Consider the following 12,788-nt stretch of genomic DNA (forward strand, 5'->3'; position numbering starts at 1 on the left):
CAAATGTATATATTATAATTTATTCATCCATTTCATTATCTATGGGGTCTGTTAGTCTGTTTCCAGTCTTTCTCAGGTAGAACTAATGCTGTGTTTAGTGTCCTTATTTTTGTGAACCTTACTCTGCATATTTGTATGTATCTAAATCTCTCTTTAGAGTAAAAGTCTGTAAGTGATACTGGGTCAAATGCTGCAAATATTTTTAAGGTTCTTGATGCATTTGCCAGACTTTAGAAGGTTTGTATTAGTCTATGTTTTTGAATATTTTCTCTTGGTTATTTTATTCATCTCCTTACGTCTGCTGTAAGCTTTGTTTTCTGTCCTGAATTCCTTCCTTTCTCCTGCTCTTCATTTAAAATTGTCTACTAGACAGTTGGATCTCTCAGAGGTAGCTGCTCACATGTATGAAACTGATTTCGTATCCCTCTCCAGATCAGTTCTTTCTTCTTTGGATAGTAGCATTCTCCTGCTCATCCAGGTGAACATTTTAGTGCTTTGCCTCTTAAAACTAATCTGTCTTGTTCTGACCGTAATTCCTAAATGAGTGGTTTTTAAAACTGAGTGTGCATCAGAATCACCTCAAGTCCTCATTGAACAGGTTGCAGAGACCTGTTCCCAGGGCTTCTCATTCAGTAGGTATGAGATTGGGCTGAGATTCTGCGTTTCTGAGAGGTTCCCTGTTGATGCTGATGCTGCCACCAGGACACACTTCTCTAGAGAATCTCTTATCAGCTTTTCCTATCTGTTTCCACATTGGACTGTTTTAGTGAAGTGTTGGTTTCTACATTGAAAAAGCCACGTTAAGCTTCCTAAAACACAGGTGTGATTTTGTCATTTCCTTACTCTAAAACCTCTAAGCATTTTCCTTATGCTTCCCTGAATTTTCTTTGAACTTTTTATTTTTTTGTGGTGCTGGGGATGGAAGGAACCCCAGGGCCTGATGAATGCTAGGAAGGTGCTGTCCAACCAAGCTACACCCCCAGGTCCCATTTGAACTTCTTAGTGTAGCGTAGTCAATTATTATGATAAATCCATGTGTCACTTTACAGTTTTCAAAACACTTTAATATATAATTTTTTAAAATAAAATTTGTATTTAGGAGATGGGATGATCTGTGTTCTTTGTCTCGTGAATTCAACGAATGAGATCCATTGACAAAGGGTGAGAGCAAGGTAACAGGATTTATTAAAGTAATAGAAAGAAAGAGTGAGGTATGGTGGCAAATGCCTGTAATCCCAGTGGCTTGGGAGGCTGAGGCAGGAGGATTTCACATTGGAAGCCAGCCTCAGCAACTTAGTGAGGTCCTAAGCAACTCAGTAAGAGCCTGTCTCTAAATAAAAAATACAAAAGGGCTGGTGGGGGGGCGTGGTAGTAGCTCAGGGGTAGAGTGCTTGCCAAGCATGTGTGAGGCACTGGGGTTCATCCTCAGCACCACATAAAAAACTTTTTATAAAGTAAAGGTATGGTGTCCATCTAGAACTAAAAATTTTTTTAAAAAAACTAAAAATAAAAAAAGGGCTGAGGCCGGGTGCAGTGGTGCACTCCTGTGATCCCAGCGACTTGGGAGGCTGAGGCAGGAAGGTTGTGAGTTTAATGCCAGCCTCAGCAGAGATGAGGTGCTAAGCAAACCAGTGAGACCTGTCTCTAAATAAAATACTGAATAGGGCTGGGATGTGGCTCAGTGGTCAAGTGCCCCTAAATTCAATCCCAGATAACCCCCCTCCCCCCCCAAAAAAAAGAGAGAAAGAAAGCAGAGCTCTTGTAGGGGAAAAGCCTGAAGGAGGGTTTGAGGGATGTCTGTTATCTAGGGGTTTAATATAACAAGGTTAGAGGGGAGTTATTTTTTTTATGTGGCCTTGGAAACCATATGCTAGAGATTTTAAAGAAGTGTGTCTTTGAGTCCAGTTACACCAGGATATTATCAGGGTGCTGCTTTGCCTCAGAGACTGGCTTAGGATTCAGGCACATACCTTCAGGCCCCAATGGAGTCACCAGTTACAATTACAAGCTGTCTACTCCATTTTTTAAACTCCTGGTGTGGGGGTCCTTGACCCTGTCTGTTTAACACATTTCTGTCTCTTCTTCTTACTTAGAAGCATTCAGGATGTCAACAAAACAGCTGCATTTTTTTCAGTTATAGAGTGGTATTCAGTTAACAGAACAATTATTTCATATAAGCTACATCCGGGACAACTAAAGATGAAAAACTATATTGTCTCCATATAGAACTAATTTGTCGCGTGTAACAACAAAAACCTGCTTTCAATTCCATGCTAGTGTACAACCCCCATACTGTACCAGGCAAGGTTAACAGCTGTTGAAAGTATTACCAAGACAGAGCCACCGAAAGACACATTTGGTAGTATGTTAACTATATACTTACATTGCAATTTTTTTCTTTAAAAGGAATGAGTTTTGTATGGTTGGTGTTAAACGCTTTATAGACAAGGAAAGAAAAAAAAAGCAACTCCTAGAACCAACTTGTTTATCATCATCATCTTCTTCTACACCTTCTTGATCTTCTTGAGCGTTTTTAGCCTTGACAGCTGCCTTTTTGCTGCGTCAGACTTTTCTTTAGCTTGGTAGGCAGCAGTGTCCTTTGTGTGTTTTTCCTTCAGCTCAGCTGCTTTCTTTTCATAAGACTGCCTGTCGTGGGCAGCAGTGTGATTCCGCATCTCTCCCAGTTTCTTTGCAACATCGTCAATGGTTAGGCCAGGATGGTCTCCTTTGATTTTGGGGTGATAGAGCTGAACAAGAAGACTGAGGGAGACCTCCCTTTAGAAGAGATGTAGGCTTTCATTTCTCTTTCACAATGGGCCTTTTACACCTTTGTCATGTCTTCAAATTTTCCTTTCTCCTTAGCAGACATGGTCTTTTACCTCTCTGAACACTTCTTAGAAAACTCAACTGAAAGTCAACTGAAGTAGCCCAGGTGCTGCCACTGCTGCTACTTTTTTGGTGCTGGGGATTGAACCCAGAGGTGCTTGACCATTGAGCCACGTCCCCAGCCCTTTTTATTTTTTTATTTTGAGACAGGTCTCTCTGTGTTGGTTCGGACCTTGCTAAGTTGCTGAAGCTGGCTTTGAACTTGTGATCCTCCTGCCTCCTAAATTGCTGGGATTACAGGTGTGCACCGTTGTGCCTGACCGTCCAGATGCTGCCTTTTGTGATCCTTCTGGCATGTTTTCATGAAGAATGCATATGATGACATTTTGCCTCACAGCCTCTTTGGATCTTCTTTGCCTGTGTTTAGTTTAGTTTGAGACAGAGTCACCCAGTGCCCGTCCAGCTCTCACTGGGCTGGGTGCTGTCTCTGTGAATCTCAATGTACTGAAATGGCAGAGACGTATATAATCTTTAGTTTAAGCTGCAATTTTTGTGGTAAAGTGAAGAGCACTTTCAGGGAAGTTAGGGGCTTGGGGTTTTTCATAATAATACTTTCAACTGGGCATGGTGGCACATGTCTATAATCCCAGTGACTCAGGAGGCTGAGGTAGGAGGATCACAAGTTCCAAGCCAGCCTCAGCAATTTAGAGAGACCCTGACTCAAAGTAAAAAAATAAAAGTAAAAAGGGCTGGGGATGTGATTGAATACCCCTGGGTTCAATCCCTGGTACCTATTAATAGTAATAATAATAATAATAATAATAATACCACCTTTAATTGTGACTATGGGTCCGACTGTTCATCTGTAAACTGGGAGGGTGGGATTAAAGGGTCTTTAGCTGTTCCTTTTCAACTGTCATGCCTTTCTAGCTTTATCTTCCATTGCTCTCCCCAACAAAACCTCCCAGCAGCTGGGCTGCACACTTCCCAGTCTTATTTTGCCTCAGGCTCTGTGCCTTTGTGCAGTGCAGGAGAGGAGTGCTCTGTTCTGTTTCACAGTCCTTCAGGGACCGCCTCAAATGCCATCTCCTCCCACAAAGCCATTCTTGATTTCCTTCTCAGTTCTTTTCCTCTTTTGATATTGTCTAGCCTTAGGCTTGTGTTTCTGTCCCTCTCTTTATGTCATGTATGACAATCCCTATAAAGTTTATATGCATAAGTCTCTCTCCTAACAGATTATAAATTCTTTTGAGAACGTCTTATTCATCAATTTGTCCACCCTACACTTCTTCCTTGTGCCTGTCTTATTCATCAATTTGTCCACCCTACACTTCTTCCTTGTGCCTAGTACTGTGGTACCTTGCTTACAGAAGCTGTTCAATAAGGACATGTAGAATGGATGCTGGTGGCTCCGGGTGGCACCAGTTTGGTAGGTAGATATTGTCTCTTATGTATGGGATGACCCTGAATAACTTTGACATTTAATGTTGATTAGCTGCTCACACACCTAAATGTACTGGAATAAGGTAATTCAGAAGGGCCAGTGGGTGAAAAATAACTTCATCTTTTTATAGCAGCTATAAAGTTTTCTCTTCACATTAACTATTTGAGCTGAAGGGGAAGCATATTGCTGGGGTGGGAACAAACATATCTTCAAAGCCACATTTGTGGTTTTGTTTTTCTTTTTCTTTTTAAAATGTTTTTGTATTTTTTTATTTGTTTTAATTAGTTACACATGACAATACAATGACCTTGACATATCATACATTTGAATCAGATGGGATGTAATTTCTATTTTTCTGAGTGTACAGGTTGCAGAATCATATTGGTCATGCAGTCACGTATATACACACAGTAATAATAATGTCTGTTTCATTCTACTATCCTTCCTATCCCCCCATCCCCTCCCCTCCCCTTCCATCACTTCTCTCTGCCTAATCTAATGTAACGCTATTCTCTCTCTCTCTCTCTTTTTTTTTCTCATCTTCATACATGTGTTTTGTTTTTATTTTTCTTAAACAGGGAGCCCATGGCTAAGACAGATGAGGGCCCAGCAGCCCCAGTGGGTGGAGGTGCTGCCCGGCTCCGCTTTTTCTCCATGAAGAGGACAGTATCTCAGCAGTCATTTGATGGTGTCTCATTGGATAACAGTGGCCCCGAAGACCGGATTTCAGTGGACAGTGATGGCAGCGATAGCTTTGTGATGCTCTTGGAGTCTGGTATGTGGGAGCAAAGTTGCCTAAATACAAAGGGGTTCTCTCTGCTGCCAGTATTAAAGCCAACGGGATTCAAGAGGAGCAGAGATTTCATAATATATACACTTTCTTAATCAAAACAAAAAGAAGAGAAAAAATTTAGTAGATTTGTGGCTCTGGCTTTATCTCAACATCTTCCAGGTTATTACTTAATACTTGACCAAATCAAAGGATAAATCATTAGTCTTAGAACTATGTAGTTATTTTGGGGATCAGTTCTGTATTTGTTATCAATGGTGTGAGTTTTTTTTTTTTTCCTTCAGTACTAGGGATTGAACCAAAGAGTGTTTTACCACTGAACTATATCCCCTTATCTTTTTATTTCTTTTTTTATTTTGAGGCAGTGTCTTATTAAATTGCCTAGGCTAGCCTTGAACTTGCAGTCCTCCTGCCTCAGCCTCTAAGTCACTAGGATTATGAGTATGTGCCACTGTGCCTATATAGATTATTGTTGGAAAGTATTTAGAAGCTTTTTTTTTTTAAGAAGCTTTTTGGGGCTGGGGATGTGGCTCAGGCAGTAGCGCGCTCGCCTGGCATGCGTGCGGCCCGGGTTCGATCCTCAGCACCACATACCAACAAAGATGTTGTGTCCGCCGAGAACTAAGAAATAAATATTAAAAATTCTCTCTCTCTCTCTCTCTCTCTCTCTCTCTCTCTCTCTCTCTCTCTCTCTCCCCCCTCGTTATCTCCTCTCTCATTCTCTCTAAAAAAAAAAAAAAAAAAAAAAGAAGCTTTTTGTCTTTAGAAAATGAGTAAGTTTTAGGAATTAAATCTATCTCCTCTAAAAGTTACACTGGTTCTCTTAGCTTATTGACTTGAAATGTCCCTTGAGGGCTGGGGATGTGGCTCAAGTGGTAACATGCTCGCCTGGCATGCGCAGGGCGCTGGGTTCGATCCTCAGCACCACATAAAATAAAATAATAAAATTTCCCACTGAAAACTGAAACTAAATATTTAAAAAATTTTTTTCTCTCTCTCTCTAAAAAACAAAAACCAAAAAACAAAAAAAAAGTCCCTTGAGAGCATCTAAAGAGAATGTACTATTTCTTCCTTTATTTATTTATTTTTATCAGATATTGACTTATTATAGTTGTACATGTATGGGGTACAAAATGATGCTATGACATACACAGTGTCAAGTTTTGCATCGAGTTAACTAACATATTCATTATCTCTGGTCTAACTGAAACATTGTGTCCTTTGACCAACATCTATCTCTTCATCCCTCTACTAGCCAGCCCCTGGTAACCAGCCTTCTGCTTTCTGATTCTTTGTGTTAAATTATTTCAGATTATACATGTAAGTGAGAATATGTGGGTTTTGGCTTTCTGTGCTTGGCTTATTTCATTTGGGCAGATGTTCTTCAGGTTTCTTCAGATTGTCACAAATGACAGAATTTCCTTCCTTTGAAAAGCAGAATAGTATTCCATTGTGTACATATACCATATTTTCTTTATCTATTCATTAGTTGATGGGCACATACAGGTTGATTCCATAACTTATCTCTTGTGAATGGGACTATAGTAAACATGGAGTTTAGATATACCTTCAACATGCGATTTCAAGTCCTTTGGATATATACCCAGAAGTGGTATTTCTGGATCATATGGTAACTCTATTTCTAGTTTTTTTGAGGAACCACCATCTTGTTTTCCATAATGTCTGTATTAATTTACATTTACACTAATTACTCTTTCACCTGTTTCTTTTCTTTGTACCCATGATTGAACCCAGGGGTGCTTTACCACTGAGCTATATCCCTAGCCCTTTTATGGTTTTGTTTTGAGAGGAGGTCTTGCTAAATTTCTGAGGTTGGCCTTGAACTTGGAATCCTCCTGCCTCAGTCTCCTGAGTTGCTTGGATTACAGGTGTGTACCACTGTGTCTGGCTCTTTCATCTTTTTGATAATAGCCATCTGACAGGTGTGAGGTGATACCTCGCTTTGGTTTTAATAAGATAATGCTCTGTTTCCTAAGGTAGGTTGTGCATACACATGTTTACTTTGTTTTAATTATTTTTAACTTTGGAAAGATTTAAACATGTATAAAAGTAGACAGAATAAAATATTGAACCCTCATATGGCCATTACCTTGCTTCAGCATTAAGAACTCATGACCATTCTTATTTAGTATATACCACTACCTATTTCCCTCCATCAGATTTTTTTTTCCAGCACTAGGGATTAGACCCAGAGGCACTGTGCCACTTGTGCTATGTCCCCAGCCCTTTTGTTTTTTGAGACAGGGTCTCACTAAGTTGTTGAGACTGGTCTTAAACTTGGGATCCTGCCTCAGCCTCCCCAGTTGTTGAGATTAAAAAGGTGTGCACCACTGCTCCTGGTTCATCCCAAATTATTTTGAAGCAGATCCCGAACATATAATTTTTATCCATAAATATTTTCAATTTATGCATTGAAAATATTGTGGTACAGTACCACATAAAATTGTGGCAAAATATACATAAAGTTGACCGTCTTAACCCCTTATGAATGTACTGTTCAGTGGTGCTGAGTACATTCTCACTGTCGGGCAACCATCGCCACCATCTGTCTCCAGACTACTTTTTACCTTGCACATCTGAAACTCTGTACTCATTAAACATTTATTCCTCATTTCTGCCTGTGGCACCCACCATTCTACTCTCTGTCTATAAATCTGGGGAGTTCTGATACCTGATATTAGTATTAGTTATACAGTGTTTTGTCTTTTTTGTGATTAACTTATTCTACATAATGTAATACCCTTAAGGGTCTTCTTTGTAGTCTTCTTGTTGGCAATAGTAAATGTCAGAATTTTTTATTTGTTTTAATTAGTTATACATGTCAGTATGATGCATTTATGCACTTTGATATATCATACACAGATGGGATATAATTTCTTATTTTTCCGAATGTACATGTTATAGAATCATATTGGTCACGTAGTCACATATATATACATAAAGTAATAATGTCTGTTTCATTCTACTGTCTTTCCTATCCCCACATTCCCTCCCCTTCCCTCCCCTCCCCTCCCATAACTTCCCTCTACCTAATCTAAAGTAATGCTATTCTTCTTTAATGCCGCCTGCCTTATTGTGAATTAGCATCCACATATTAGAGAAAACATTCAGCCTTTGGTTTTTGGGGATTGCTTATTTCGCTTAGCATGATTTTCTCCAATGCCATCCATTTCCTGGCAAATGCCATAATTTCATTCTTCTTTAAAACTAAGGAAAATTCCATTGAGTATGTATACAGCATTTTCTTTATTCATTCATCTATTGATGGACACCTAGTTTGGTTCCATAGTTTAGCTATTGTGAATTGAGCTGCTACAAACATTGACGTGGCTGCATTACTGTAGTATGCTAATTTTAAGTCCTTTGGGTATAAACCTAGGAGTGGGATGACTGGGTCAAATGGTGGTTCCATTCCAAGTTTTCTGAGGAATCTCCATACTGCTTTTCTAGAATGGTTGCACCAATTTGCTGTCCTGCTAGCAATATATGAGTATGCCTTTTCCCCCACATCCTCGCTAATATTTGTTGCCTGTATTTTTGATAATTGCCATTCTGACAGGAGCGAGATGAAATCTTAGTATAGTTTTTGATTTGCATTTCTCTAATTGCTAGAGATATTGAACATTTTTTCATATATTTGATGATTGATTGTATTTCTTCTTCTGTGAAGTGTCTGTTCAGTTCCTTAGCCCATTTAGAATTTTCTTCCTTTTTAAGGCTAAATACTCTTCTATTATATGGATGTGCCACATTTTATTTATCTAGTCATCTATCAACAGATAGATTACTTCCATTTACAGATTTTTATACATGTGACCAAATAACCATTGTTGAGATTTTGAAAATAAGCAATTATTTCTTAAATTAATCAAATATCTAGTTAGTCTTCAAATTTCTAGTTATCTCATAAGTGCCATAACCATTTTGTTTTTACAGTTGTCATTGTTTTTAAAGGTTGTATTCAACTAGAATTTTTTGACTTTTGAACTCTCTTGTTGTCTGTCTCACACAGAATCTGGTCCAGAATCTGTTCCATCAGGATCCCTTCCAGGTGTCTTGGATGATGCTGTTCAAGGGAGCCCTGTTGTAGATAGTTTTGGCCAGCGTTCCCCAGGGGCCAACAGTTCAGTATCACCCAGTGGTGAGGACCTCGTCCTTCATTCGGTCAGCTGCTCCACTTTCTTAGATGTAAAGGGTAGGCTCTGGGTTGGAAGCGTGGGACTCAGAACTCAGGGAGTTTCCTTTGACAGGTCTCAGTTTTGGTTCTGAAGGTGAATGAAGTGTCTGTTGGGATTGAGGTACGTGGTGAGGACCTGACTGTAGCCTTGCAAGCAGAGGACCTGACCCTGCAGCAGCTAGGCACCGTGGGACTCTGGCAGTTCCTACAAGGACAGTGCCCAGGTAAGGACGGCTGCCATTCTAGCAGAACTGATAAGTTTTGTCTAGGGCAACCAGAGGTTAACTGGCACCTGTTCCTGTGTTCTAAGGGCAGCTGCCCTAATGTCAAACCCTTAGCCCTTTTCTTCAGCACCCATTAGAGGGAGGAAAAACCCCAATGAAGTCTCTTTAGGTATAAACATAAACACAATAATGATGAAACTCTGCACGCATACCTAGTTTAATAAATACACAGTACATTACCTTTGAAGTCCTGGAGTCCCTTTCCTGAATCTTCCTCTCCACTGTCCCTGTGTCCCTATGTTGTCATAGGTAAACACTATCCTAAAATTTGTGTTTATAATTTTCTTGGTTTACCTTTATAATTTTTCCACATGAGTTTATATCAATATATTATTTAGCTTTGCAGGTTTTTGAGTTTTTTCCAAGTGGAATCACAATGTGTGATTTTGTTGTTTGCTTCTTGCTTCTATGAGGGCTGGTGTTGTGGCTCAGTGGTAGAGTGCTCACCTAGCACATGTGAGGCCCTGGGTTCGATCCTCAGTGCCACATAAAAACAAATAAATAAAGATATTGTGTCCAACTAAAAAATAAATATTAAAAAAATGATATTCTTGAAAGTCTATGTTATTAGCAATAGTTCATTCATTTTCACTACTATATAATATCCTAGTATATAGATATACTATCCTTCTGTCTCTCTCTTTCTTTTCTCTTTTTCTTTTTCTTCTTCTTCTTTTTTTTTTTTTTTTTTTTTTTTGTAGTACTGGGAATTGAACCCAGGGATGGTCTACCACTGAACTAAACCCTAACCCTTTTTTATTTTTCACTTTGACCAGCTCTCTGGCCTTGATCTTGAAATCTTTCTGCCTCAGCCTCCCGAGTAGCTAGGATTACAGGCATGTGCCATCACACTGAACCCTTTTGCTTTTTAAAAACAGCTTTATTGGGTACAATTTGCATAGTAAAAAATTCTCTTTTTAATTGTACACTTCAATATATTTTAGTAAATTTATGGAGTTGTATAACCATTATCACAACCTAATTTTAGTGTATTTCAATCACACCCCAAATATCCCTTGTACCCCCTCACTAATTACATCCATTTGGGTTATTTTTCATTCTTTTGGTGTTTCGAATAGGGTTGCTATGAACATCCTTATATGTGTCCTGGCGTATGGGTTTAAGAGTTTCTCTAGGGTTATATTCCTAAGAATATAATTTCTAGATCATTTGGGTAGGTGCAACTTCAGCTTCACTAGATCATGCTACATTATTTTTCAGAATGGTTATCTCAATTTGCAGTTTCATAAATATGTAAATTGTTCCACATCCTTGGCTAAATCTGAGATCGTTTTTTATGGAGTTTTGAAGAGATGAACCTAGACTCTGTTTGACTGTGTCAGTGAGAAACGAGAACAAGACTTCGAATTTAGTAGAGTTGAGAGAGTTGTTTCAAGAGCTTTCCCTTAGCCCTGGCCTAGTATGTCAGATCCATAGGAGGCCAGCTTTTTGTTGGTCCTTTGCCTTTCTTCCACCCTGAGGGGCATTTAGCAAAGTAGTTCAGCCTGATGCACTTTTGTTGACCCTCCCACCTCTGCCTGCAATCTAGCTCACAGTGAATATTATTTTTCTTGATTTAAATTTCACATAAAGCATGTTACAGAGGGGAAACATGATAATGGCTGGTCACAACTCTTGTTTACGTTCTACCACAGCAGCACAGTGATGAAATGGGGGAAGCTTGACCCTGAAAAATCTGACCGTAGTATCAGCTGTATTTGAAATCAGACCACCTGACTTCAGTCTTATCCTGCTGCTTACTAGTTGTGCAGCTTTGGGAAAGCTATTCTCTGTGGCTTATTTCATTCATCTATAAGAAGGAATGATGCTAACACTTTTGGCATAGGGTTGCTATGAATGGTGAAGGATGTAAAGTGCTCATAACAGTTCCCATGTTAATTAATATGTTTTCCTTGTGTTTCTTTGCAAAAGGTACAAGCTTTCAGGAATCCTCAAGTTTGAAGACTGACAACATCAGGCCAGCCGTAGGCCTTCGCTTTGAGGTGGGGCCTCATGCAGCTGTTCATTCCCCACTGGCCACACAAAATGGCTTCCTGCACTTCTTACTTCGAGGCTGTGATCTTGAGCTGCTCACTTCAGTGCTCAATGGCCTGGGGCCCTTTTTGGAGGATGAGGAAGTCCCAGTGGTGTTCCCCATGCAGATTGAGCTCCTGAACTCCAGTATCACACTAAAGGTGAGAGGACTTGGGTTTTTGCCTTAAACTTTGTCAGGCGAGAAATTCTGGTAATGACAGTTGTTATCATTTTCCCTTGTCCCTGTAAAATGTAGTGAGGTTCAGGTGAGGAAATGCATATTAACGTTTTCTGTCAGTGTTTTAGTAGTATATATATTGAAGTAAAAGGGCCTGGATTGGGCTGGGGATGTAGCTCAGTGGTAGAATGCTTGTCTGGTTATGTGTGAGGTCTTGGATTCCAACACACACACACACACACACACACACACACACACACACACACACACACGGGCCTGGGTTCAGGTAGGGAGAGAAACACTATCTCTAACTCTAACCCTGTCTTCGGCATAAAAAAGAACCAGACATAAGCTCTCAGGTTATCTGATCCTCAGTTTTGTGATCTCCAGAATGGGACTCAGTTATATCTCTCATACCTTGCAAGAATATATGGAGAACCAGTGGCATGAAGTTGCTTCAGACTGAATGGTAGAAGCATGAGTTGTGTTACCTCACTTGCTCTGAGCTATCATGCGGTCCTCTCTTTCCTGCAGGATGATATCCCCCCCATCTATCCAACTTCCCCAGGCCCTGTCCCCATCACTGTGGCCATGGAGCATGTTGTGCTGAAGAGGAGTGATGATGGCGTGTTCCACATTGGCGGTGAGTTGGGCTCATCAGCCTTTTGACCTCTTTGCCTTATTTCCCCCCATAAGTAAATAGGTGACAATCAGGAACTGTGGCCATTGGCAGTAGTTTTTCACTTAGAACCTTTACTTTTTTCTCCAGCTGCTGCTCAGGACAGACCATCAGCTGAAGTACCTAAAAGTGAGAAGCAGCAGCCCCTCAAAGAACAGCTATTTCTGGTGCCCACAGGAGAGGTTTTTAGACAACAGGTAAGGACCCAACTGGACAGAACCTTCCCATAAACAAGTAGAGGCTGTACTTGTGGAAGTTAAGAAAAGCCAGAGGGCTGAAAAGCTTGCTTATGTTGTGAGCACCTGGGTGGTTTGGTCTCCTGTCCCCTGGCAGCAGCTTCTGGAATTGCTGGCCA

At 40.1% G+C, this 12,788-nt stretch overlaps 1 protein-coding gene and 1 long non-coding RNA gene across 4 annotated transcripts in view; one reads left to right on the top strand and one right to left on the bottom strand.

Moving 5' to 3' along the window:
- The window catches only part of LOC308650070, a 637,596-nt gene that overhangs the window by 355,436 nt on the left and 269,372 nt on the right, over positions 1-12,788 (bottom strand). The gene's annotated exons all lie outside the window — the stretch shown is intronic.
- Positions 1-12,788, top strand: part of BLTP3A (bridge-like lipid transfer protein family member 3A) — a 75,539-nt gene that overhangs the window by 58,033 nt on the left and 4,718 nt on the right. For both annotated transcript variants that reach the window (XM_081296299.1, XM_081296300.1), the window contains 6 exons: positions 4,849-5,045; positions 9,094-9,245; positions 9,332-9,482; positions 11,475-11,737; positions 12,289-12,397; positions 12,524-12,630. In XM_081296299.1, coding sequence (XP_081152425.1) covers positions 4,849-5,045; positions 9,094-9,245; positions 9,332-9,482; positions 11,475-11,737; positions 12,289-12,397; positions 12,524-12,630 — 979 coding nt within the window. The remainder of the gene's footprint in view (positions 1-4,848; positions 5,046-9,093; positions 9,246-9,331; positions 9,483-11,474; positions 11,738-12,288; positions 12,398-12,523; positions 12,631-12,788) is intronic.

The sequence above is a fragment of the Spermophilus citellus genome (genome assembly GCF_964194105.1).
Source record: "Spermophilus citellus genome assembly, chromosome: 5".
NCBI classification, from domain to species: Eukaryota; Metazoa; Chordata; class Mammalia; order Rodentia; family Sciuridae; genus Spermophilus; species Spermophilus citellus.